The 27,807-nt window shown below is 42.7% G+C and overlaps 1 protein-coding gene across 1 annotated transcript in view; it reads left to right on the top strand.

Annotated features, from left to right (window-relative positions):
• MPP4 (membrane palmitoylated protein 4) overlaps nt 1-27,807 on the top strand; it is a 51,032-nt gene that overhangs the window by 21,953 nt on the left and 1,272 nt on the right. The window contains exons 4-21 of the mRNA XM_029910526.1: nt 1,550-1,627; nt 2,248-2,328; nt 2,924-3,055; nt 3,628-3,709; nt 4,806-4,891; nt 6,026-6,097; nt 6,611-6,807; nt 7,909-7,973; nt 8,984-9,001; nt 10,859-10,897; nt 12,119-12,139; nt 13,561-13,575; nt 15,138-15,179; nt 15,994-16,164; nt 17,508-17,588; nt 18,909-19,002; nt 23,844-23,952; nt 26,710-26,844. Coding sequence (XP_029766386.1) covers nt 1,550-1,627; nt 2,248-2,328; nt 2,924-3,055; nt 3,628-3,709; nt 4,806-4,891; nt 6,026-6,097; nt 6,611-6,807; nt 7,909-7,973; nt 8,984-9,001; nt 10,859-10,897; nt 12,119-12,139; nt 13,561-13,575; nt 15,138-15,179; nt 15,994-16,164; nt 17,508-17,588; nt 18,909-19,002; nt 23,844-23,952; nt 26,710-26,844 — 1,518 coding nt within the window. The remainder of the gene's footprint in view (nt 1-1,549; nt 1,628-2,247; nt 2,329-2,923; nt 3,056-3,627; nt 3,710-4,805; nt 4,892-6,025; nt 6,098-6,610; nt 6,808-7,908; nt 7,974-8,983; nt 9,002-10,858; nt 10,898-12,118; nt 12,140-13,560; nt 13,576-15,137; nt 15,180-15,993; nt 16,165-17,507; nt 17,589-18,908; nt 19,003-23,843; nt 23,953-26,709; nt 26,845-27,807) is intronic.

The raw sequence follows: 27,807 nt of genomic DNA, 5'->3' as shown, positions 1-27,807 counted from the left end.
GTCCTAGAGCTTGCACCCCTCACCCCCTCCTGCACCAAGTCCCATTCTGAGCCCCCTCCCAGAGCCAGCACCAAGCCCCCTCCTGCAGCCCAAACCCCAGCCCATAGCCCCCCTCCCAGAGCCAGCACCCCAAACCCCCTCCTGCACCCCAAGCCCCAGCCCTGACCACCCTCCCGAAGCCAGCACCCTGTGCCCCAGCTTGACCTCCCTCCCAGAGCCAGCACCCTGTACCCCCTACTGCCCCTCAACACTCTGCCCCAGCCTGGAACCCCCTGCTGCACCCCAACTCCCTCCCAGAGCCCACACCCTGCACCCCCTCTGCACCCCAACTCCCTCCCAGAGCCCGCACCCTGCACCCCCTCTGCACCCCAACACTCTGCCCCAGTCCAGAGCCCCCTCCTGCACCCAAACTCCCTCCTAGAGCTTGCACTCCTCATCCCCTCCTGCAGCCCAACCCCCTGCTCCAGGCTCAGCCCAGAGCTTCCTCTCACACTGCGAACCCCTCAGCCCCAGCCCAGAGCCCGCACCCCCTCCCGAACCCCAACCCGCTACCCCAGCCCGGTGAAAGTGAGTGAGGGTGGAGGAGAATGAGCGGCTGGGGGAGATGGAGTGAGCCGGGCAGGGCTTTGGGGAAGGGGCGGGGTAGATCCTGGGTTGCCCTTAGATTAAAAAAGTGATCTTGGGTGTAAAAAGGTTGTAGACCACTGTTCTAGGTGAATAAAAATTTCCTTGAAGTCAGTCTTTAAATTTGGTGATTTACTTTAGCTTTGCTATTTTAGTAAGGATTACAGTGGAAACAGTGGAATCTCTGAGGATTGCCATACTGGATTAGAGCATTGGTCCAGTGAGCCTGTTATCTCGCCTTTGACAGTGACCTATTACAGATACTTCAGATTCAGGTGGAAAATCCCAGTGTACCTGGCTAATTGGGTAGTACTATGCAATGTCAGAGATTTAAAATTGGCCTCAGCTGGCAATCTGTAGTTCGGTCCCGAATCAGAAGGACTGATAGCCTTAATCATCAAGGCCAAGATTTTGTCATGGATATTTTCAGTAAAAGTCACAGACAGGTCATGGGCAAAAAAGAAAAAATCATGGAAGCCGTGACCTGTCCGTGACTTTTACTAAAAATATATCTGACAAAATGGAGATCTGCCAGTCCCCACAGTGGCTGAAGCGGGACAGCTGCGTAGGGGCTAGGAGCCGCCCGCAGCACGGGTGGCTCGGGGATTCCCCTGCCAGCGGCTGTGGGCTCAGGGAGCCGCCAGAGGGACCCTGCAGCTCCCTGCCCCCACTGGTGGTGGGGACTCGGCAGCTCCTGACCACCGCAGGCTGAAGTCACGGAGGTTGCTGGAAGTCATGGATTCCGTGGCCTCCGTGACTAAATCGTAACCTTATTTATGATTTTTATTCTAGCTAGTCCTAGAAAATCCTTAGAGGTGTGGCATTGCTGTATGTGTGTGTTTCCATATGAATGGATCACACCATGGGTGTGCATCCATTGAGCAGTATTGAATTGTGCCCTTATCTTGATCATTTCACCCTATAGGTTTATGAATGCCTCCATCAATCTATCAGAAAAAAACCAGTCCCAGTCACACCCCAAGCGCGTGCACTATCTCGTGAGGTGAGATTCTATAAGAGACTGTATTCCTTTTTTTTTTTTAAACCGAATCCTAATCTGTTAACTTGATTGCACATAATAATATTCTGCATATCTGTGGCGCAGCCTGTCCGAGGATCTGAGTGCACATCACAAGCATTAATTAGTTTAGCCTCGCTCCCTTGTGAGACAAGTAGTTAATCATCTCCATTGTACAGATAGGGGATCAAAGACACATAGAAGGTGTGGAATTCCCAGAATCACATAGTCTGTGGCAGAGTGACTACAAGTCCTGTGCATTAACTGCTAGATCATCCCTCCTCTCCAATTCACAACCTGCCTTGTCATAAAAGCTGACCATAAAGGAGCCTGGTTCAAATCTATGAATTTTATAAGGTTTCTGATAGGATGATTTTAATAAGTTCAGGACAGAATTAGCTGGAAGCTTAATGGTTCATGCTAGAAACTTATACTGGTGATGAAATCTAGTTGTAGGATTGGAGAAGGGAATTCACTTAGTATCACAGCATGGAGTTAAAGAAAAAGTCTGTTACATTACCAAATAAAGTTCACCAAATAAAGTTTACTACAGTATTTAAAATAGGAATTCCTGATGGATCCAGTTCCCACTCTCTCATCACCAGGTGGTGGAGTTGTTGCGTGGAGTCCCTCAATCCACAGAGATCAGAGAGCTGAGACGACTTCTGCGAAATCCAAACTTGAAGGCAAGTGCTGGCCATTGAAAGGGGAGTGGAAACATCTCTCACTGAAATGACTGCAGTATGGGGGGTATGAACTTTGCAGCTGCCTGCAGAAGACAGCAAAGAAGGCAATAGAGATTTGGATTAGTTATGGCAAGAAGAAATTAGTGGACAATGGTATCTGTGAATTTGCAAGTGTGGGATTCTTTTCCCCACCTCTGAAGTCTTTGTCTCATCCCCTACCTCATGAAAGAATTAAATATCTACAGTATGCACAACAGACTGATGGTTACTGCTGTTTTTAATATCTATGCTTTTGAGAGATCTATTTTTAAAAATTCTTAGAGACATGGGGCAGGTATTTTATATGAACAAACTTGTTTTGTCTTAAACTATTACAAAGCTTATGTGCTTGTGCTATATCACTAAACAAGGACACCGCTCTCCTAAGATTAAATTCCAAGAAATCAGGAAAATGTCCAGTGATGGAAAGAGCAATGATGTCCCCCACTGCTGTGTGGGTCTGTATTCATGTAAGAATTCAATCTCCTGTTTCTGACTCCTGGACAGCCCCAGTCAAAGCTATTTCTTGGGATGACCTTCTTTCTTCTTCTCACAGGCCTTACTATCAGCTCATGATACTGTGGCCCAGAAAGATTTTGAACCAATCCTTCCCCCTCTACCAGATAACATCCCTGAAAATGAAGAAGCCATGAGGATTGTCTGCTTAGTGAAAAACAAGCAGCCCCTGGTAAGGAAGCTTTCTGCTGTTTTGATGATTTGAACTTGTGCAATAGATGTAATAAAGTGTTTTGTATAAATGGGTTATTTATATGCAATGCTATAGACCTTTTGTTAATTCTATTCTCTTTTAAATTGACAAAGACTCATCTTGAACAAATAAAGTGCCTCCTTGGCAAATGGAGTGGGAAGGAGGGAAAAAAACTAACAAAATTTCTTGGAAGTCATTTGCCCTTGTTGTTTGCCCTTTTATGTTGTACTATATTTGTGATAAATACAGGGATTAGCACTGGAAAATCATAGCATTAGAGATGGAAAAGATGTATTACAGTAGGCCCTATGTACAATTTTATAGAATGTGAGAGTCGGAAACTGGGCTGTATAATGACCATTTTGTTCATGGCCCTTAAGAGACTAGGTTTACACATCTTTTAATGTATTGTGCACTGTACTTACGGGTCCTGCAATACTGTGCAGCTAGAAGGGGAAAAGGAATCTTTTTCAGTAATCTCCAGTCATTAAGGAGATCAGATTTGCAGTTTGAAAAGAATCTAAAGATATTTATTCTTTTTATTTTGCCAGGGTGCCACCATTAAACGCCATGAGATAACGGGTGATATTGTGGTTGCCAGGGTGATCCATGGTGGGCTAGCAGACAGAAGTGGTAAGTGTCATTTGAAACACACAGCAGGGAAAAAAATTTTTTTTCCGCAACTGTAAATTCTCTCCTATTAGAACTTTTAGGCACCTTGTACAGTACCATATAAATAGTAATAATTGTCTCACACTGAAGTATTTCTGACTTCTTTTTTTTTTTTCTTCATGACTCTCTCATTCCGGGGTAAATGTGTTGTGTTCAAAAAAGGTGAGACAGAAAGCCAACGTCAAACACAATCTTACAGTATTTACATTCAACATCAACACCTGGATAAATCTGGCATGAGTTAAGCAGTAATACAAAACAGTGCCACCTGGTATGAACACCAGCACACTGAATTTCATAGAATGTGGATAACTTGCTTGGGCTCTAGTCCCTCCACCATCAAATAGTTCCCATTAGTGTATCATGGCCTCTGTCTGGAGGATAAGTTTACCAAAGTTGTATACAGCAGCTGAATGAGATCCTGTTAGGATTAATTAAGATACACAAGATAACCTATTTAACTGAATTGAAGGGGAAGATGCAACTACCACTTGTGGTTTGCATGATAGATCATGTGTTTCTTGCTTATCTTTAGTACACTTACTTCTGTAGTAACTAGAGATGAGCCCAAACACCAGATCATATTCCCCCACCACCATTACTTCCTCTGAACCATGAAGGGTTTCAGATCTAGATCTGAACATTGTAACTTAGCCTTTTACTATAATGGTCAGAACCAGTACTCTGAATCTGAACACGTCAGTTTTGGGGAAACTCTAGTTTGGATAAGAATACTTAACGCTCCTCGAGTCCTTTTCATCATCACTAGATTTCAAAGTGCTTTACAAAAAAAGGGGAAGAATTAATACACCTATTCTACAGATAGAGAAACTGAGGCTCAGAGAAGTCAAGTCAATTGCTTGAGATTGCACAATGAAGCCTATAACAGCACAATACTACTTCAGATCTGAAATTCCTGACTCAGGTCCGAATCTAGGATAGGGGCATTTCTTATTTCAGGGCTGTTCTCCGGTCTTCTGTTGCATCTCTGAACTTTTTCAGATTCACATCTTCTATATAATAAGTGTGTCTTCTTTCCTGTACCTTTTTATTCTAGGATTGTTGTATGCCGGAGACAAGCTGGTAGAGGTGAATGGAGTTTCAGTGGAGGGACTAGAGCCAGAGCAAGTTATCCACATTCTGGTATGAAATGCACTTTACTTTTTTTTTTTTAATTTCTTTGTAAAAAGAGCAGCCTAAATTCTCAATGTAAATTTCTAGAGGAAGGAAGACCTACACACAAGCAATAATTTTACATGTAATGTACTATTTTGTCTGTTTCTTCATTGTGGGTGAAGTTCATCCTGTGCAGTGAGCCAGCACATGGCCTATGTGCTATTTAAGCCCTCTAAATAGAGCCTAAGTGGTACATAAACACTGTCGTGGACCTCTGTATAGGGGTGCATTCTACCCTTTGCCTTTTGAACTAGGGGTCCTTTGGGACCAGTAGAACCTCACTAATTCTCTCTATCTAAAATCAATAATTCTGCCAATCTCACTTCAGGTTTCTCTGCAAAGGATTAGTTGCAGAATGCTGTCATAAGGTGTCATGTTCCTAAGCCTTCATTCATTTTACAAAATGCATTAACTCCTATATTACCAAGTACTGTCATAAATAATTTAAATTAAAATAATCTTTGTTAAACTTAGCAAACAAAGATCACTCCGTGATGCACTATCCCTGATGTTTTTTAGCTTGCTCACCAGGTCACAATATTTAGTATTCTCCATTGGCTCTCTAGTTGTTAGTGCCAATCAGTCAGGTTCCTCTCTGTTTGGTTAGTGTCTGTTCTTTTATTTGTTTCTCTTTCGTGATTTCTCTGTTTGCACCTATCTTTGGATGCATAACGTACCATTAGAAATACAAACTTCACCATAACACAAAATCTACAAATCTTGAAAACCATGCTTTTCCAGCCCAGCCCTATATAGTTAATTTAAATTAGACTCCAGAACTAAAATTAATTGTGAATTGATACTGAAAATATGTATGTTTTTAACAAGACATATATTTAAGGGAATTAGAAATCTTAGCAAGGTTCTAAAGTTTCCCACACAGGAATTCAATCAATCTTTCTTTTAAAGATCTTTGTTTTAACAATGATTCTGTATATGGCATTCTGCTGAGCTAAGCAATTTCCATTCTTATAATAAGGATATTTATAATGGGCTTTTGGAGCCATCATTCGTCTTGGAGTGATGAAACTTAAAATGCTTTCAGTGTGTTACCAGGAGCAAATATATTTTGACTTTTTTTTTCCTTCTGAAATCTTTTAGTCTCTGTCCCAGGGAACAATTATGTTCAAACTGATTCCAGTTTCTGAACGGCCAGTCAGCAACCAAACAACAGTAAGAGATTCATTTATTTTTTCTTCCAGATTATTATTGTTACTGCAGACAGTTAATCCAATAATGTCTAATGGGCAGTCTGCACTGTGTGATACATGAGGGTAAGGTTGTTTAGAAGCATTTATTGCCAGCCCAGCTCACAGAAATCTCTAATAACATGTCTTGCCTAGACATCTATGTCTCCACTGAAATTAATAGTTTGCTGTAGGTAATGTAATTAAATGTAGCAAGCTGTGATAAAGTTAAAGGTAGTGAAGGCATCTCTGGAGTGATCCAGAAGGAGAAGGTCAAATTGTTCACAGTATAATAGGTGACTACATTTTTCTTGATCAGGAAAATACCGGTAGTTGGATTTTGGACCTGGTGCTCTTCCCAATGAAGTCAATGGCAAAACTTTTGTTGACTTCATCTGAAGTCAGATCAGGCCCTTAGTTTGTAAATATTCATACACACTGTTACTGTATCTGTTCTGAAGAAGCTCACCTTCACTCATGTCTGTGTGTTCTGTATCAGCTCTACGTGCGAGCAATGGCAGATTACTGGCCCCTGCAGGACTCTGCCATACCTTGTGCTGATGCAGGCTTGCCCTTTAAAAAGGGTGAAATCCTTCAGATTGTTGACCAGAACGATGTCCTCTGGTGGCAGGCAAGGCAAGTCTCAGACCTGAGTGCCTGTGCTGGGCTGATACCATCAAACCATCTTCTGAAGAGGTAAGAAAATGTAGGGTTTCTGAACTCAAACAAGAGAATGAGCCAGTTACCTTGGGTTTCATGATCTGAACTTAGCAATTATAGAACAGATTGATTCAGTCAATAAAGACGCACTGATGCATGCAGACAGTGTGAGCCTTCTGTATGTGTCTTCTCCTGTTTTAATAGTACTGTGGACGTTTGTGTGAAAACAGGATTTTTTTCACCTTAAGTCTGATTGTAAGTAATTCAGGGCAGAGGCATCGTCTTTATATTAGTGTGTAAAGCCCCTAACAGTACATAAACTAAGATAAATAGCTTCAGACAAAGATTTAAGGACCTTGGTTTCTCAGTACTGTCCTTCGTGATACAAAAAATATAAAGAGAAAAATCAGAATTTATGTTAGAGGCATAATTATTTCAAAAAATCACTACAGTATTTTAAAGGTGTGTCTGAGGCATGTGTAGCTTTGTGTTTTTCATATTCAAAAGGGAGGTGAAAAGGTTTTTTTTTTTTTTTTAAATGAAACAGAAAACCACCTCCCTGTTTTCTGCATATAGTCCATTTATATTTAGAAAGGGCCCTTTTACACAAAGCTGCCTAGTTTATACAGCTTCTCTAGCATGGTTCTATAACCATGTTGTACTATCCAGGGTACAAAAACAAAAAAGCATAGGATGCCCCTAATTGTGCCAGACAACTGACGACTGATAAGCTTAGAGTTGTAACACACGCAGGCCCAGAGGGAGTTGTAATTGGGCTCTCTCTGACACAGAGTCTTAATACAGCACACTTCCCACTTCCAACCATGTGTACCACAATACAGTTAATACTGCTCTCCTCCATTATGTGCATTAATTGGGGCAATACTTTCAGGCCAATGATGTCGAATATTGGCATTCAGATAGGTATGGTAGGACACTGGCTTCCCTCCAACAGTTGCAGGTGGGGTAGAACACTGGCTATGCTTCCACTCTTGGTGGTTGGTAATGGTGTTTATCCTTCAGGGAGCTCTGAGCACTCATGTCATTTTGTGTGCAGGTGATAGAATGGAGCATCTAAGTAGGAAGTAATGCAATGCTGAATTGATTTCTTATTGTGGTGGATTCCTTTCTGTTCAGGAAGCAGCGAGAATTCTGGTGGTCTCAGCCCTTCCAGCCCCATGTCTGTCTCAAATCAACAATATGTGAGTGCAAAATTCTCCAGCTGCCAGTGAGAGCGGGGAGGGAGAAGTCTGTTTTTTGTTTCTTACATCCAGTAATACAGAAATAAACTCATTTGATCATGTTTAATATACCAAGAATCATTCATTGGGCCATATTGTGACCTCAGAAATGCATTTAGAATCCCCACTGAAATCTGTGGGTGTAGCAGGTGTATCTGAATTCGGCACTTAACCTGTTTTGGATTCTAAGGATCATGATGATCAGAATACAGTATATTTAGGATCTAATTCTGTAAAGTGCTGAGCGCCTTGAATTCCCAGCTGAGAGTACTCAACACCATCCAGGACTGGGCCTTGTATGTAGGCTATTCGTAGCAAGAAATCTCGACTGTTTGTGCCCTCCTGAAGCACTTATTAGACAGGTTTATTGTAGATTTCCCTGGAAGGGAGACTAAGGCATAGCTAGTAGTTCTGTACCAGAAAATACCCTGCAATGTGTCATGTATAGCATTTCAGTTACTGAAATCATACCATTTCATTTTTCATTCTTTCCTTTAAGAATAAATGTGATAGTTTTAAACTGTATTTCTCTTATTAAAGCTGTCTTTTTCCTCATACGAATGCTTGTTCATTGCCATTTAGTTGACTTCTGGGCCTAGTGTCTAAGATGACATGGAAAAATAGATATAACCAATTGACTTTGTGGTTTATTTGTAAAGTAAGAAGCCAGAAGTGTACCTCCCACCTAAACTATCCTTTTATTGGCTCTAAATGCAATAATTTCCCAGCCAGGAAATACATTTTCTCCTGCTTCCCCTTTCCCTCTCCCACAGCTTCTGTTTTTCTGTGGTCTGCATTATTACTTGCTAATATTTTTTATGACCCATGAGGTAGATTTCCAGTTAAGTCAATGCTCTGTATTTTCATCTTTCAAGAGTCTTTCAGTTAATTTTACTTGGTAACTGTAGCACTGGCAATCTCTTTAGTTGTGTATTTATTTTTAACTGCTTCAATGGATTTGCCGTGGACAGTGAGTACTGTGGAAGAAGGTAAGAGATGATGCCTGGATTACATCACATTGGAATACCTCACATCTGCTTGCAAGTCCAGCATTAGCTGATCTCTAAATGTACAAGATACTATCTTGTTTATAAAAACTTTAAAAATGACTAGATGCTATACTTGTACTTACAAGGATACATGTCAGGATTGGTTGGGGCAGTTTTCCTTTTACATCTCTCTGCCCAGGCTATCTGCATCGTGTGTAAATAGGGTGACTAAAGAAATGCTTCATTGTGGTTGGTTCACTTAAAAATACCCATAGCTCAGCAGTCATGTGTCTGATCAGATGTTTGAACTGGAAAACCCGGAGCTTGTGTTGCATGGAGAGGGAATGGGAGAGTTTTGGTGGTCAGTCAGGAAGGTGCACCAGGCTGCTTGGAAGAAGAAAAGGTGCCTTCTCATTCTCTTGTTTCTGCAGCAACCCACCAACGCTAGGAGCAGCTGTGAAGCATATATTAAACAAAAAAAAAGGGGGGGGGGTGATGGGGAGTAGCGCATTTTGCCTCCCTACTACAAGATGTTGGGCCTGAAGTAGGAATTATTGGGTGAGATCCTATTAATTGCGTTATGCAGCATGTCAGATTAGATGATCACTTTGGTCCCTTCTGGCTAAAATCCTATGAGTCTACTTTTGAGGGCAGTGCATAACGAGGGAGGGTGACAACAGGTGGCCTGGTGGAGGACAGTCCCTGAAGTTTGTACCAGGAACATAGCCCACCTGCTGTCATGTTCTCCCAGCTGGGTAGCTGCCCCTTCGTGGATCCAGTCTGCAGAGATATACAAACACTAGGACAAAACTGTGTGTTTTGAGCACATCAGACTCTGAAAACCAGGATATTCACCCTATTCTTGTATGGACCTCTAAGTAGAGATGTAAAATGTTAACCAGCTAACCGGTAAGCATTAGTCTTACTGGTTAACCCACCTGAACCGTTAACCCCAGTGCCGGAGCAGCCCCAGCGGCCCCGCGCCGGCCGGCCTTTTAATCAGTTAACCATTGAAATTAAATATTTTTAATAGTTTAAATGGTTAACTTTTAAAATGGTATTTATATCCCTACCTCTAAGAGCTGACCAGTGTGGTGTGTGCAATGGAGGGAGCAAACTGATAAGGAAATGGATTTCCGTTTCAAGCTTCCAAGCAATTACTAAAACATAAGAGAGATGTTTAAAAAGCTTTATTTTTCCAATTTTAATTTTAAAAATTGTCAGTGTACATAGCATTCTAGAAAAACACATACAAAATATGCAAAGGGTATTGGGGGGAAATGATGTTCTGATGATAGTCATGCTGATCCTTCTCAAATGGGGAGGGATAGCTCAGTGGTTTGAGCATTGGCCTGCTAAACCCAGGGTTGTGAGTTCAATCCTTGAGGGGGGCCACCTAGGGATCTGGGGCAAAATCAGTACTTGGTCCTGCTAGTGAAGGCAGGGGGCTGGACTCGATGACCTTTCAAGGTCCCTTCCAGTTCTAGGAGATATCCTATCTCCATTAATTTAATTTAAATTTAAATAGATCATCTGAAATACAAACACTGCATCAGTTCAAATTAAACCCCTTTCTTGTTTCAACTGGACAATTCAAATCAGGCGTGTTTACCTCCCAGCTGGGAACCCTTTTGAGCATTGGTATAAGAAGCATCTTTCCTCTGCCTATTGAAAGAAAGGTATTAGTACTTTAGAGCAAGGCGCTATTGAAATACTGAAAATGTTTTAACCCAATTTGAGCTTCACGGGGGATTAGTTTTATTCTGATGTTGAAGTCTTGAATTTGGTGAGGTTATTTTTCAATGCTTTTGGAGATCATTTGATTTCCTTTCTCTTTTTGTCTGTTATAACCTGCAGAGGACGACATGCAGATTGATGAGAAGTGTGTAGAAACAGGTAACTGACTTCATTTAAGGAGATTCGTCTGTGTTCGCGGCAATATACCAGCTACACAAAGACCACTAGTGTTTCTTGAATAAAATGGAACATCCTTATAGTGAGCTCATATATAGAGAAGTTCTATTTATAGTGAAGTAGCGTGAAAGCCCCAGACCATTTCAAAGCACTGCGGATGAACAGATAGTGAAGATATTCTGTTAAAATGAATGGCTGTTCTAAATACATACAACTCAATTTGGGATCCAGTGCATTTACAATGCAGATTATAGACTCAGTGGGCCAAATTCAGAGCTGGTGTAAAGGGGTGCAACATAGTTGGTCTCAATTTGGCTCATTAAACCTATAATAATATTAAGTTACTGTGGTTTTAAAGACCCTCTGGAACTCATTGCCACACGTTTTCATTGAGGCAGAAAGCTTAGCTGGATTCAAACACAGATTGGATGTTTATATATTGATAACAAGACTATGCAGAGTTATACTAATACAGATTATAAAAACAAGAATTTCGGAAAGGATAATAAACCCTTTTACTTCAAAGCACAAATCAAACTCTTACTAATGAGGTTAAACAGAAAGATTTCTTGGAGGCAGGCTATTCCATAACAGGATTCCTTGCACTAGCCTCAGAAGCAACAGGCAAAGGCCACTCTTGCAGACATGATACTGGATTAGATGGACTGCAGGTCTGATCCAGTATGGCAATTCCTATGTTCCTATATTGCAGGATCTGTTTTCCACTGTGTTCTATTTCTCAATGCAAGTCAATAAGGAGTTTGAATTAGGGATGATGTTCATATCAGAGCTTTCATATATACTGTGTTTGATTTCTGGAACATTAACCTTCTGAATGGGATTGCATGAAATACAAGGAGCTGGACGTGATTCACTGATGGTAAAAAATGAGGAAAAAAATAAAACCCCCAAATCCAAACATCTTCAAACTCTGGTGGACATTTGGATTCCAATTCTCACTTTTCAGCAACTTTGACAGAAGTTTGGCTCCAGATTCTCACTTGGCAGCTCGAGATCATTTCTAATTGAACTAAAAGAAAGCAGTGGAAGTATGTTTGGGAAGTTGGCAGGAGTCTGAGAGCCTTAGGTGGTCCTTACAGTATTGGAAGGGAAATAATTTCTGATGTGATAAAATTATTTTAAGCAGAAATAGTATTGAAACTAAATGTATTTGCTGTTTTTGCTATCTGGGTGACGTAAAAGATGAAGAAACATTTGAGTCTGGTAAGTCAAATTCTTCCTGCCTAATTCCAGTTCTGTCTCATCCTCTAAGACTCACAGACATGTAAGAGGTATCCAACAAAAACCAAACCAAACCAAAAAGCAATTAGATTAAAGTGCAATTCTTTCTTGAAAAGTGACTCTCTAAAATAATTACTATTTACTCAGTAGAACTGCTCCCTGTGTTTATCCAGAGCCATATCTGGGTGACTTCAGTGACTAAAATAAATGTTTACTGCTGTTTCTTCCTGTTAGCCCTGCAGAGCCCATGTACAGAAGGAAAAGTGAGCTCAATTCTATTCCTTCTTGTGCAGCAATGACAGTCATGTTTATTAAGCTCTAATCCATTACACGTGTGCAAACCCAAGGTGTCAGAGGGGATAACTGGAAGACAATGGGATTTCTCAAGTATAACTGAGACCCTAATTTAGTCCACGGTATCTTTATTACTGTGGATGAAGAAGAATGAAGAACCTGTTTGACTGACTGTTAAATCCTAGTCTGCGTTTTCAGGGCAGGCATAGAAACAAATATATTTATTATCGTAAACTGAGCACCTCAGATATAAAATCATGAGACACAATCATGGAACCTCAGGATGTCATTTTTACAGACAGTTTTCAGAATACAATCACACTTTGAAAGCCCTGCCATACATGTTCAACTGTGTATCTGAAGCTCTACAAAACTTGGTCTTTTAGAACAAATTAGATCCCACATCATTTCTAAATTTCTCCGTTCAAATAATTTGCTTTCTTATTTTGGTTAAATTACTTGCCCTCTTCTTTTTCCTGCTGTGCTGTTGCTGCTGTACAAGAGTACCAAGGATCTGAATGTGGGCTCTTCCCCATCCGCTTAACTCCAACTCACAGAGGCTTCATTCTTCTCCGCTTTTGAGGGCAATGCTTGAGGCTTACAAAACAGAATAAGGGAGTTTGTGAGGCAGTCACTTGCATCTTTATTCAGGGCCACTAATGCCCTTTTCCTTGCAATAGTTGCGTTCTTGGGGAATTAGTTCAGATCCTGCTCATTATCTGTCTCACCTCTTTTCTGTTTCTAGGCAGCCAGGGGAAAAAGTCCAAAGATCACTCCCAGCTCAGGCTTCCACTCTACCTTGACAACTGAGTTATTGGAGCAGCTATAGGTTGTACTTTCCAAGTAAACTGTTGGAGAGTGGCCAGAGCCAAACTCTGTAGCTGAGCACCCTCTTGTTTAGGGAGGTAGGATTCAGATCCAAGTTTTGTGGTTTGTCTGGCACATGCTTATTTTAATTTTAAACCAGCATTGTGTGTTTCATAGTTTGCACTCAAGTTGAAGCACATATGAATTGGTCCAGTTTTGCCCACTTAGGCTTGAACTTGGTCTCCTCGGAGCCCTAATTTTTCATCTCTCTCTTTTTTGTACATACTTATCCAAATCTCCAGAGGAGCTTAAAGAAGGTAACTTTAAACTTTTGTCTCCTATGGATTTTCAACAGCAATCTGCTAAAGCCAGAAAAATACTACAAACAATAGCTCAGTTACTTTCAGGAATTAGGCCCATTACAGTACATAGTTGTTGAATTTGCTTGTTAGCTCTGGGTGGAGAGGTCAGGTCAAGCAGAGGAACAAATCGCTCAGGAGGAAATGACCATGGAAAGTGTGGTAGGCAGATTGCAATGCAATTTTACTTTACTCTGATCCAGAAATCTGTCATCTTTACTAACGAGGTGATTTATTATGGCTATATACCTTAGCCTGAATGTCTTCAGAGCATGCTCCCCAACCCATTATTTGTCAGAGACTTCTCACTATAACCAAAGATGAGGTGTTATTAGTGTACATCCACTGGTGTACACAGGCAGGAAGCAAAGCTTCTAAGAACCTGGGAGAAGTGAAGAGTAGAATCTATTATCAAGTCCACTATGGACAATACCATGTGACTCGGTTACTCTTTTGGCACTTATTTGTTCATGAGGCACCCATCAGTGTAGTATCTAATTTTAAAAGGTAATCCCATAGCCTGCCTGGTGCTTTCCAAGTGAATGTAAAGACAATGTCTCTGCTCTGGAACAACTTCCATATAAAGTTAGACAAAAGAGACAAAGAAAAGACAGCAGACAGAGGAGATGTAGGGAGAATAAAGCTGAATAACAGGAAAGAAGATACAGCTTAGCTTGGGCAGGAGGGAGGGGAGGGGAGGCACAGTTTCCCATGGGAATTGAGTTCTGAACACAGCTGTCAAAATCAATTTCTTGCTAGTTATTTTTAACTTTCTTCATCTTGTTTGTTATAAGGTTTGGAAATGTTTTATTAGAGAAGAGTTGTATGAGATTTGTGGGGAATTAGAATTCAGGGGCTTTGCAGGAGAAGGGAGTTTTAAGGAGGGAATGTGTGCACTGTTCAGGAAAGCTGTTCCAAGCACACAGCACAGCATGGGAGAAGGTTTGAAAATGAGAGCAGGAGAAGGAAATGAAGGAGATTGGTTAGGCAGGTGATTTGGGCAGTGGGGTGGTATCAAAGTGCCTTTGGGTGTGGAGTCTAAGGCAGAGATGTAGGCAGAAGAAAGTTTTACAATTGTTCTGGGATTTTTTTAGGTTTACTGATACTTTGAGCTCCCAGATTCTTGATTATTTTAATATTGCCGGCTAGATTCCACCTGAAGAACTTTTAATTGCACACCGCTCTTCTACATTATGAATATTTAAAAACCGTGTGTGGCACTTTAGCTGTTCTTTTTCAAAGTTAATAAAGTGTGGCCACTTAAACTCTTATTTAGACTTACTAGTGGGTGATGAGCTTAAATTTCACTTTCATAGAAATGTCAGTGACTTGGTTTAAATCTTTGATATTATACAGTACTTTAGTAAACTGGTCTCTGTACTTCATGACCTTATTTCAGTGACATTATCATTAACTTAAATATTTCCAATTCTGTGATATGAAAGATTAGGGGAAATTCAATTGACTGTTCAGTATTCACCCTCCTTTCTCCTTTCCGCTTGTTTGTTCTTCATGCCCAGAAGAGGAGGAATTCAGTGGTTCTGGCCAACGGGTCTTTATTGGTATGTGGTGATTAGTGATAGGCAAAAGGTTTGATTTAGACTGGATGCTTGTCTGAAGCTAAATCCAGTGTGTGTGGTTTTTCTCCGAAGCGTTCCTTTCCCGTGCCTCTGAAGATCCCTGACCCTATCTGTGTTCACTCTGCATTTCTAGAACCCAGTAAGCCACCCTTCCCTTTCAGCTCCTTGCTTGTTGATTCTTTTCCAATAAGCCCACCTCCCCAGTAGGTTGCCAGCACCTGCATAACTTCGCTGCACTAGGCTTCTGGTCCTTCTGATCGCCACCTTAAATCTCATGCTGTGGTGTGAATGGCTTCTGGGGCTTTCCCAAGCTGTACAGTGCAGACCATGTGAGGTTTCCAATGCTGGGGATGAGGCCAAGCAGCAAGTCTGGTAAGTGAACTACAGAACTCTTATGAATTGAGCTGAAAAAAAGGTTGAATTCAGTTGAGAAGTTGGATGCATTTTTGGAGCAGTTAAATTTTCCAGAGCAAGTCACCCATTCCTAATGATGATATAGATGGCTGGAAATCTCCCTCTGGTTTGTTTTGCAGACCTGTTTCTGGGGGTCTAATTCTGGACAAAGTTAGTGACTTTCAATACTTGTGCTTCTATTTTGAAAATCTAAGCTGCTTTCAGAGTCTCCACCAAACTGTTGTATCAAGAACTATAAATTAAATTATTTTCTACCTTAAGAAAAGCTACAACTCCAGTATGTTCTTGGTAGTCTAGTTGGAGATCATTCAGATAGTGGAACTAGTTATCACCTGCACCCACTGCTTGGCTTTCAATATTCGTTACTTTCTGCCCTTCCCAGCTGGTTTTCGTAGAAGCATGCGTCTGTGCCGCAGGAAATCCCAGAACAGCCAGCAGCCCTGTTACGCACGGTGTCCCAGCAGCTGTTACAGCGTAGCAGCAGCCCCTTATGAGGAGGTGGTGAGATACCAGCGACATCCCACAGATCGAAACCGACTAATTGTGCTAGTGGGTATGTTGCAGCAACTGACAGGAGCATGCCCCCAGACAGGGATGCACCTACTCATGCAAGTCATACAAGCTCTAGTAAATACAGAGGGAAGTGTCCTTACTGCTCAAGCTCTTGTGGAATGAGAAATTCAGGAAAAGCCCGATCCAGTGGGAGTCCTCCCATTGACTGCAGTGGGCAGTGACTTGGGCCCTAACAGGTAGTTCTTGAAGGGACCCAAAGTTTGACCTACCTTTTATTTTTTCCAGACACCAGTTTTATAAAGTCTGTGGTTTCTGTTGTTCCAAAACATTTCCTTCAATGCTTTAAAAGTTTCAGCAATGCAATACAATCAGAGAACCCTACAGTAACAAATATTGGATGAAAATGCATTTCATCATGAAAACAGAGTCCAGTTTAACTTCTGTGGGGTTATGTAAATAGCAATGATAAAACATTTACAAATCCTTTGTGACCAATACCTTGAAGTGATGCTTTTATAGGACTATGGTTAAGAACAAACCGAAACAGCAATAGAGGGAGGGATATTAAAAACCCAGCCTGGAAAACTTCAGCCTTACGCTGTTGGGAAAGCTAGGAGGATATCAATGTGGATATTGGCAGGTGGAGGGGCAGCAGTACTACAGCTGTCATGGTTCCTGCCCCGCAGCCCCTTTTATCCCTTCCCCCGCCTCCTGGGTGAGCATGGCCCTTCTGCAGCCTCTTGATCATGGCATGCCCCCACTCCCCAGCACCCTGGGCAGTTGCCCTCGCTGCCCACCCATAAGGCTGGCCCTGAGCGAGTATCATGATATCTGATGGGTTGCTGGTCCTAAAATGGAATTTTAGATTTAATAATTTTTGAATGGAAGCTGCTCATATTTTTGCTAGGCGCAGCATTCCTGGATATTTGTGCTGAGGGGAAAACCTCTCACCTTCGCTAGAGCTGTACACGTTTGAGATATATCTATAGATCTAGATGTACAGATATAATTCAAATTAGTATTGCTGAACCCCCTTCTGGCTGTGGCTATTTTGCTAGAAAGTGATGACCTCATCCTGCAGAGTGTTAAATAGTCACAGCTCCTGTTGAATTCAGTGGGAACTGTAGATGCCTTGCACTGTTCAGGGGCAGGCACTTAATTTGTGATGCCACCAGTTGGGAAGCTCAGTGGAGGGAGCAGTAATGTGATTTCCATGCCTGTCACTTGCTTCACCAGTTCTTGCATATGAGATGATACCTGAACATATTATTTGACTGTCATAAATATGATACACTCATAGTTTTAATAAACTATTTTATGTGTAGTCTCAGTCATTAATGTACCAGAGTTACTGTGTGTGGCTTTTTTTTTTTAAATATCCAGGTCCTTCAGGGGTTGGCGTGAATGAGCTAAGGCGGCGGCTTATTGGAATGAACCCTCATCATTTTCAAAGTGCTGTACCCCGTATGTGACATGTTCCTTTCACTCTCTAACTTCCTGCTTGGGGGAAAGAAAACATGAAATATCAACTCCCTTTCTCCTGCCATGGAATATTTATGGACTCTTTGCTGCAGGGATGGTTTCCCTATCAATCAATCATATTGTGCTGTCTCTGAACGTATGAATTTAACAGGGCACAGATGCCGAGACTAACACTACACATTTCCTTTTATTTTTGTGGGAACTACAGGAAAGAAGGGAAAGCTACTTTCTTTTACTGGGCTTTATTTAAAATATTGTCTTTGGTCAGTTTTTCCAGCTGGCAGGGGAAAAGGAAGAATGGTCTTAAGCCACTGTTACTTTGAATTGATTCTTGGTATGCCTGGGTTTTTCTTGGTATGCCAATGGATTACCTGCCTGACTTTGGACAAGTCACTTAATCTCATTGTACCTCATTTGTAAAATGGGGCTATGGGTCCTTCCTAGGGGAGTAGTGAAGATAAATTCATTGAATATTTGTTTATAAGGTGTCCAGATATTATGGGAATGAGGGCCATATAAATACCCAGACAGGCAGGAAACTAGCAAGCCTTGTAGATTTCCCTCTAGCATACTAAATCTAAAGCAGATTCTTACAATTTCTCATCTCTGACTTGAATGGAGAGAAATTTGGCCTCTCTGCTCATTCGATACAAAGTTTTGTGAAGATAAAACACCAGGAGTGCAAGCCTCTAAATGCCTGTCTTAATACAGTTTTAAAACTGATAAATTGCTCCAGTTCCTCAATCTTACATTTCTTAGCCTTCTCAAATAAATTAACATAATATAAAGTGGAGTTGTGCAGGCAATTTTTAAAATACTACAGAACAGTCTTCATGCACTGCCACTTGTCGAGGTGGTTTTCTTTTTTCAGTGTAGCAGGAAAGTTAAATTGGCGGGAGGAGTGTACAACTCCACTGTTTCATCAGCAAAAGCGGACTTTTGACAAAACTGTGTAGTGTAGACAAGGTCTAAGTCTAATGGTTCACTGTCCCTTCAGGAACAACGCCCATTGTGCTTAAAATGGAACCCAAAGGGTAGATTCAATTTTGGAAGATTTGCTGACCTCACTCTAGTGTAAACAGGGCTTTTGCTGTGAGCTAGAAAGTAGAAACCATTCGTTTATTATTTCCTTTTGATTACTTGTGAAAATGAACAGAGTTTTTAAAATTTATATATTCACATCTCCAAAAACGGAGTTTGGGAGTCCTGGCTTTTCACTAGGAACTTTGTTCTCAAATTGATTTACTGAAGAAAGAAAATGTTTACAAGAACTTTAAAAACTTTTAATTTTTCTTTCTTAAGACACCACTCGTGCTCAGAAGAGCTATGAAGAGAACGGTCGTGAGTATCACTATGTATCAAAGGAAACATTTGAAAACATGGTATATAGTCACAGGTAACTTTGGGATTCCTATTGCTTTCATCTCTAAAGTTTAATGTGCTCCAAGGCAGGGATAGTCTTGTGGTTTAGCCCAAATGCTGACAGTCAGAAGACCAGGGTTCTTTTCCTCCTCTGCCACAGACTTCTGGTGTGAGCCATAGGATATGTGTACACTGCACTTAAAAATCCACAGCTGGCCCATGCCAGCTGACTCGGGCTTACTGGACTCAGGCTAAGGGGCTGTTTAATTGCAGTGTAGATGTTTAGGCTTGGACTGGAGCCCAGGCTCTAAGACTCTGAAGTTGAAGAGTCCTTGAACTAGGGCTGTAGCCCAAGCCTGAATGCCTACACTGCAGTTAAACAGCCCCACAGCCTGAGCCCCATGAGCCTGAGTCAGCTGGCATTGCCCAGAAGTGGGTGTCTAATTGCAGTGTACACACACATACTCTTAGGCCCAGATTTTCAAAGTAGCTTCTCCTTTGGAGTGTGTTGGTTTTTGACTGCCTAGTTTTAGCAACCTTGGACCTGATTCTTAGAAGGGCTGAGCACCTGCAACTCCTGTTGACTTCAGTTGGAGTTATGGGTTCTCAACACTTCTGAAAATCAGACTATACATTTCTAAAATAAGGCTAAAACTGAGCACCCAAAATCAGGCCCCGATCCCACATCCACATCTTTACTGGGCATGGGCCTCACAATGGGCCTTGAAGGCACCAGAACCTTTTAAGGACCAAATTTTCAAAAGTGCCCTCTAACTTGTACGCTGCAGTTTCCCCATTAGTAAAACGAGGATAATATTTACCTAATTCAAAGGGCTGTTATGAAGCATAATTCATTAAAGTATATAAAGCACTTTGGGTACATCTTTACAGCAAAAAAAATCCTGCAGCAGCAAGTCCGAGTCTCGGTCTTCAGACTTGGGCTTGCACCATGGTGCTAAAAATAGCTATGTAGACATTCCACCCTCTTCCCTGGGCTTCATAGCCTGAGCTCAGGCCCAAGCCAGAAGGTCTGTAATATGGCTATTTCTTTTCTTTTCTTTTCTTTTCTTTTTTTTTTTAAGCTTTGTAGTGCAAGCTCCACGAGCCTAAGTCTGTAAACCCAGCCTCTGAGACTCTCTGGGGTTTGGGTGTGGTATTTTTTTTTATTATTATTTTTGCGCTGTGTAGATGTACCCTTTTTCTTCGAGTGCTTGCTCATGTCCATTCAGCTTAGGTGTGTGTGCTTGCCACATGCACCGGTGCCGGAAGTTTTTCCTTCAGCAGTATCCATAGGGGACCAGCTCCAGCGCCCCCCAGAGCGGTGCACACATGCTGCGGTATATAGGGTGCCGCCGGTTCCCCCCACCCTCAGTTCCTTCTTGCCGCCAGTGACGGTGCTGGAACTGTTGCTGCTTCAGCTAATGCTGTTGCTGCTCATTCGTATGAACTAGTTATCTCTTGTATTACAGTTGTCTGTTAGTGTTTATAATTCCCTTAGCTATAGTTAGAGACTTCGTAGGTCCCGGACAGGACTTTGCCTCGCACAGGGAGCGACAAGGTCAACCCGGGGCTACCCTTTAAGAACAAAGACTCTAAGAGACTAGACTCATTTGGCCGTAAGGTTTATTCATCCTCTAGCCTCCAGTTCAGGGTAGCCAACCATCAAGCCCTCCTGGGACGCTATGATTTTATGTGGCAAGCCATAGCCAAATTCAAGGGCTTTCTTCCTGAAGCTTCTAGGAAGGAGTTCTGGGCTACTATGGACGAGGGCACAACTGCGGCCAGGGCAACACTCCAGGCGGTGTCGGATGCAGAGGACACCACTGCCCAAACCATGGCCTCAGCCATCGCTATGCACCGGGCATCCTGGCTGCTCCTCTCTGGCTTGTCCAGGGAGGCTCAGCAGTTGATGCAAGCCCTGTTTGCGGAACAGATGGACAATAAGGTTCATGGCCTAAAGGACTCCCACACGACTCTTAAAACGCTGGGCCTGTGTGTTCCTGGCCCTACCCACAAGCAGTTTAAGCTGCAGCAGCCTCAGGGCCAGGGGAGCCACCCTTGCTTATACCAAGGTCCGAGGCATCCGAAACCAACTTGACTGAGTGAAGAGTGCTGACAAAGAGAACGCCTTCCAGGACTTTCTCGGGGTCAGTCCACCATTGCAGTGAGGTAAGTACAGTCATGGGGATGGTAACGATCTTTTCCAGGTGGTCCCTGGACTGGGAGTAGACGGTCGCCAGCCATTGATGCAGGAGTCACATCCACGTGACTGTACTTACCTCGCTGTGATGTTGGACCGACCCCGAGAAAGTCCTGGAAGGAGTTCTCTTCATCAGCACTCCTCACTCAGTCGAGTTGGTTTCGGATGCCTCGGACCTTGGCTGGGGTGCACCTCGGCACCCTCCAGACCCAAGGTATGTGGTCCCCAGTGGAAACAATGCTACACATAAACGTCAAAGAGATCAGGGCAGTGCGCAGAGCGTGGTCAGAGTCCTGACAGACAACACAGCCTCGATGTTCTACATTAACAGACAAGGGGGAGTGTGATACTCGGCCCTCTGCCAAGAGGCACTCCGTCTTTGGGACTTTTGCATGGAATCCATGTAGAACCATGTCACCTTCCGGGTGTCAAGAACACGTTAGCAGATCACTTAAACAGGGACTTCTCTCGCCACGAGTGGGTGCTCCACCCAGAGGTAGCTGGCATGACCTTCCAGAGGTGGAGAACTCCCCAAGGGGATTTGTTTGCCACCAGGCAGAACAGGAGGTGCTACAGGTTTTACTCCAGACGGGGTCTGGGCAAGGGCTCCCTCTCTGACACCTTCCTCCTGCCTGTTGTATGCATTCCTTCTGATTCAGCTCATCGACAAAGTCCTAGTGAAAATCAAGAGAGACAAGGCTCAGGTTATCATGATTGCCCTGGTGTGGCCTCTCCAGCACTGGTTTGGGACGCTATTGAGCCCGTCGGCGGTCCCTCCGTGAACTCTGCCAAACCGACTGGACCTGCTGTCACAGGATCATGGACGACTCTCTTGCACCCCAACCTCAGGTCCCTCCACCTCACAGTGTGATGTTGTATGGCTGAACCCCGAAGAACGGGCCTGTTCGGAAGGGGTCTGGAAGGTCCTCCTCGAGAGTAGAAAGCCCTCGATTAGACAGACTTACCTGGCAAAGTGGACAAGGTTCTCCCGCTGGGTGGCCGAATGGGGCATCTCCCCTTCGCATTCTTCAGTGCAGTTGATCTTAGACTTCATTTGAGGAACCAGGGCCTGGCGCACTTCTCTATCAGGGTGCATCTGGTGGCCATTTCCGGCTTTCATCCATCCATCTAGGGACAGACTGTTTTCTCCCATGACATGACAGTCCGGTTCCTCAGAGGTCTCGAGAGACTTTTTCCTCAAGTTCAGTCCCCGGTCCCACAGTGGGATCTCAACTTGGTTCTGTCCAGGCTCATGGGCCCGCCCTTGGAGCGTTTGGCTTCGTGCTCCCTGTCTCACCTATCGTGGAAGGTAGCTTTCCTGGTGGCGGTGACGTTGGTGAGGCAAGTCTCTGAGCTGCGAGCCCTGACCTCAGAACTGCTGTACACGGTCTTCTATAAGGACAAGGTCCAGAACTGGCCCCACCCAGCCTTCCTTCCCAAGGTGGTGTCTACTTTCCACATGATCCAGGACATCTTCCTTCTGGTCTTCTGCCCGCAGCCCCATGAGACTAGTGAAGAGAAGCGCCTTCACTCTTTGGTCGTAAGAAGGGCCCTGGCTTTCTACCTAGATCGGACAAAGCCTTTCCATAAGTCGACTCAGCTTTTAATCTCTACAGCTGATAGGATGAAGGGCCTCCTTGTGTCCACGGAGAGGATTTCTAACTGGATCACCTCTTGCATTCGGAACTGCTATGAGTTGGTGGGAGTCCCTCCTCTGCCAATCGTTGGAGCCCACTCAACCAGAGCGCAGGCATCTTTGGCGGCCTTCCTGGAACACTTCCCAATCCAGGACATCTGTCGAGCCTTGACGTGGTCTTCAGTGCACACGTTCACAGCCCTCTACACCATCACTCAGTAGGCCAGGGACGAAGCTGGGTTCGGCAGAGCGGTGTTGCAATCTATACGTCCGTGAACTCCTACCCGCATCCGAGGGGTACTGCTTGGGAGTCACCTAAGTTGAAATGGACATGAGCAAGCACTCAAAGAATAAAAGACAGTTATCTTTTCCGTAACTGGTGTTCTTCGAGATGTGTTGCTCATGTCTATTCCACAACCTGCCTTCCTTACCCACTGTCAGAGTTTCCGGCAAGAAGGAACTGAGCATGTGTGCGCCACTCCAGGGGGCACTGGAGCCAGTCCCCTACGGATACTGCTGAGGGAAAAACTTCCGGCACAGGTGCATGTGGCGAACGCACACACCTAAGTTGAATGGACATGAGCAACATATCTCGAAGAACACTAGTTACGAAAAAGGTAACTGTCTTTTTTGAGATCCCAGTGGTTGGCCCTACATAACAGCAAAGTATTTGTTTTGTTATCACTGCAGTAAATACCAGTGTAGAATTTCCATATAGCTGTCTTGACACCAATCAAAACCATGACCTCTGAACCTTCTCATGTATATCTGGAGGGGAAGTGGGTAGAGCTGCATAATTTTGGAGTCTCTTCAGAGACTGGAGATTTGGATCTGACAGTCCTGTTTAATCTAGATTTTTATCCTCAGTAAAGGTTCCTATACTTAATATCATTGTTTTCACAAAGGATTAATCCTTCTTTAGCTCTTCCGTCTCTTGATTTAATCTGCAGATTTCATTGCTAAATGCAAAATTTCAGAGGCTGTCATTTAGGGTCGGCTTCATTTCTCTTCTCATTCTCCCTTCTCACCCCTCTTGCAGAATGCTGGAACATGGGGAATACAAGGGACACCTATATGGCACCAGTGTTGATGCTGTGCGGACAGTTCTTGATGAAGGGAAGATCTGTATAGTGGATTTGGAACCACGGGTAAATAGGGGGATCTAAGACTAAGGGCTTGTCTACACTGACAATTTACAGCGCTGCAACTTTCTTGCTCAGGGGTGTGAAAAAACACCTCCTGAGCGCAGCAAGTTTCAGTGCTGTAAAGCGCCAGTGTAGACAATGGCTCCCAGCACTGGTAGCTACGCCCCTCGTGGAGGTGATTTTTTTAGGGCGCTAGGAGAGGCACATTAGTGTTGCCAGTGTAGACTAGCCCTTAAACTTCATGGAAGAGACTGTCATCTGTCGTCATGATTGTACCGGACATCGCCTCTTCTGTTTGCAATCGCATACCATCCCTGCAGTATCAATAGCAATGGCTTAAATGAACAAGTAATGCTAGGGAAGTATTTAGCATATTCTTGGTTTCTTTGAAGCAATTTAACAGGTGGGAATAAAGAAGAGCAGCTAGTACATGTGACGAGCCAACTTTCCAAGAACCACCAGCAAGTTTTCCATAGGCCACCAATGGTCCGTGGATCACAGTTTCAAAACATCTGCTGTAGAGGAAGGGAAGGCTTGCACAGGGCTATTTGTCTGTTTCATAATCCCCATAAGTATCTGCAGGGTGTGGAGGTTTAGTGGTCTAAGCTGGAGTTCATTAGTTTACTGACACTAGTTCTGGGGTTTATTAGTGAAGCTTCTATGCAGTAACAAGATGCCTGTGTATTAGTGGGACTTGTTAGTGTAATTACTAGATTCAGGTTGAAAATCACCAGGAGGCAGGTTTCTGCAGCATGCTCACTACACACAATATGGTTGCTGCTTGAAGAGAAGGTTCAATTAGAAAACTTACTATAAAATTGGATAAGGATTCATTAATAAGATTGTGTACATTGTAAACAACAAAGTGAGGTGGAGCATATACATGCACACATGCTATCATTTCCGATGTGCTTATCACCATGGTTTAGAAGTCTAGTCTGGTTATTGTGTGTCATACTTTCAATTGAAAATTTTCCAGGAAAAATGGACACTGACCCATATTGCCTTATACTGTTTTGTACGAGACAATACATCCTGAACGAATGCTACTAGCAACTGAAAACTGTTTTCGTTCATAGCTTGGAAACTTAATCCAGTAAGAGAGACAGGAACATTTAAGGAAGAATGATTGATCTGAGAGAGTCCAAAGCGTCCCCACCTTAAATTTACATTGTTGTCTATATTAGACGTAAAAGTAGTACCATGTGTATGAGGCACTGCAATGTCACTGATGAAACACCTTCCCCAAATCTCTCTAAATGGTTAGAGGGAGAACCCCTTTTTTCTCTTCCTTCTCACTGATCGGTGAAAACCAGGGTGGAGATAACAAAAGAATTTTTCAGAAGCTGCCTGTGTGACTTGATTTTCTTTTATGAGGAAGAATGGTCACTGTATCTCCTCAGCGAGGTGGTTGGTTAGAGAAGTTTAGGTTGTATCACCTTAAAGGTCTAAAAGCGTTGTTCCTTAGATGGAGCTACTGTACTTAAATGATGGTCACAATCAGTGCCTCAAACATTAAGATAATTTCCACATATGTGCCTCTTTTGGGCACTGCAAAAAAATTTCTTCTAAGGCCAGAAAAGAACAAGATTTCTCTCAGCTACCTTTACTATTCTTGATCCATTTCTAGACCACTCAGCCAAATGAAAGTCAGCATGCTGCTAGTTCATATAGGCTTTCTTCTTTCCAATCCCTGGCCCTGGGCTTGCTGGTAGGGAGGGAGAAGGCTAATAAAGGTCTGAGTTAGTAGTTGTCAGAAGGTGCTGAAGGCTTTAAGTCCTGCAAAGAACCCTTCTAAGATTTTTCTAAATTACTCCTTATTTGCTGGTATTAATTCTTCTAATTTTATAGGGTTTCCATACCTGGGTGTCTCTGGGAACCTAACAAAATATCATTTAAAAACATAACTGGAAGAAAGGCTCCATGGCCCAATAAATTCCAGAGGGAAACTTCCTTTAGATACATGGACCTAGAATTGTCCAAGCTTTGTCTTGGTGTAGTGGCTTGTGCTGGTTGAAGTTACACAGCCTCAGGTATGAAGGCGTGTGCTACTCAAAACCAGAACAAAACAACCTACCGTGAAGGCCCCTATGCTGCACTTTGATGTTCCCTGTGCTCCTGCTGCCTTTCGAGGTTTTCTTCTTGTCCATTTCTTCGCCTGAATTCAGTTCTCAATGAAAAAAGGAAATTTGATTTTGCCACTGTGGCAGAACATGTTGCTGCTATTTACTTTGTACTCATTAGTTTTTTAACTCCCCCTGCTTTTCACAACAGGTTACAAACACTACTCACTCAGTGATCTGTTGACATCAACAATTGCATCAATGCATGGAGAGAACTAAACAAAAGGCAGACAGTGCCTTGCAAAACATGGAGTAGGAGAATCAATCTTTTCCAGAGGCAGGCCCAAAACCAAGACCGTTTTGAGCCTCTAAAAAGGAATTACAATTGAAGATTTAAAACTCCCATAAAAGGTAGCAGGTGTAAACTTTTAATGGCCATGTTAGGATTTTTATATTCATTGTAGTTAAAATAATTTCCCATCTAATAAGGTTACTGAACGGAATTAATTAGTGTAGTGCAGTCGCTGACCAGTGTCTGGGTTGAGGATTATTAGTGAAGTTATTAAATAACAGATGTTTTTGAATACTGCAAGGTCTGGAAATGATGGTACACAACAATTTGTTTAATAGAAATAAAATATGGGATGGATACGACTTATACATTTTAATTTAACCACTATCTGACCTTGACTTGCAGGGTATCCAAATGGCTCGGACCCACGAACTAAAACCCTATATTATATTCATCAAGCCACCCAGTATGAGCTGCATGAGACAGTCTCGGAAAAACGCCAGGATCATTACAGACTATTATGTGAACATGAAATTCAAGGTGAGTTTTAGAGAATGAAGGAGGTGCAACAGTGATTGTTCAGTCAGAACCTGCCACGTTCCTATATTGTATTAATGTTTTAAAGGACCCTTGTGTCTTTGTTCTGAAATAAATCAGATCTGAGGACATTCAGTACATGTTGCGAAGCCTGTCTCTCTTCCTGGTGTTTTGGAGTGGAAGTGGAGTACAGAGGGTTGGAGGTTGGGATATGTGGCTAGAGTGGGATTCTTTGGAGGAAGTCTGCTTTCTGTATTTATATTTGCGTTATTTGGTTTGTTTTTGTAGTATATAGCCAAGGTGCTTAGATCTCTGGGTAGGCACTTCCGTGTTGTTTAAATTGAAATATGTGGAACCCTTTTCCTTCAGTGCTGTCATAGTCCCTTTTCCTATAGACATCAGCTGTTAATACTTCAAACAAAAGCACAGTGGTGGTGGTCTGCATGTGATGCATTCCTACCTATATTACAGTAAAATTATAGATGCCTTACTATGTCTAGACACTTAACAAAAATTAAACAAGATTAAAAAATAGAATGTCACACTTGTTTCTATAACTTTTAATCTTCAGTTTGACCTTTATTATCTAGCACAGTATGTTTTAAAAATTGTCCTTCATTTTGTCTGTGGGGGGTGATCATAATTACATAGCTAAAAACATGGAATTTGGGGAAATATTGCTGACAAACTGAAATACAGATTAGGAACATAGGTGTGGCAAAACTGATCAGACGTCTCTCTGGTCTATCACATCTGGATTCTGCCTGTAGCATTAGCCAGTACAGTGATACTTCAGAGGCAGATAACAGCATCCTCACAGCATCTAGGCAACTGTGCAATGCAGCACATGGGGGGTAAAGGAAGACTTCTTGTGAACCATGCAAGCAATCAGTCGTGCTCCAAAGGTTTAGAATTGATTATTGTTGTCATGGCATGCCTATCTTAGAGTTGTTATGGGTTATAAAT

Source organism: Terrapene carolina, unplaced genomic scaffold, assembly GCF_002925995.2.
Source record: "Terrapene carolina triunguis isolate 2854851 unplaced genomic scaffold, T_m_triunguis-2.0 Scaffold62, whole genome shotgun sequence".
NCBI classification, from domain to species: domain Eukaryota; kingdom Metazoa; phylum Chordata; order Testudines; family Emydidae; genus Terrapene; species Terrapene triunguis.
The sequence above is the reverse complement of the archived record's forward strand: the minus strand, read 5'-3'. Positions and strand labels throughout refer to the sequence as shown.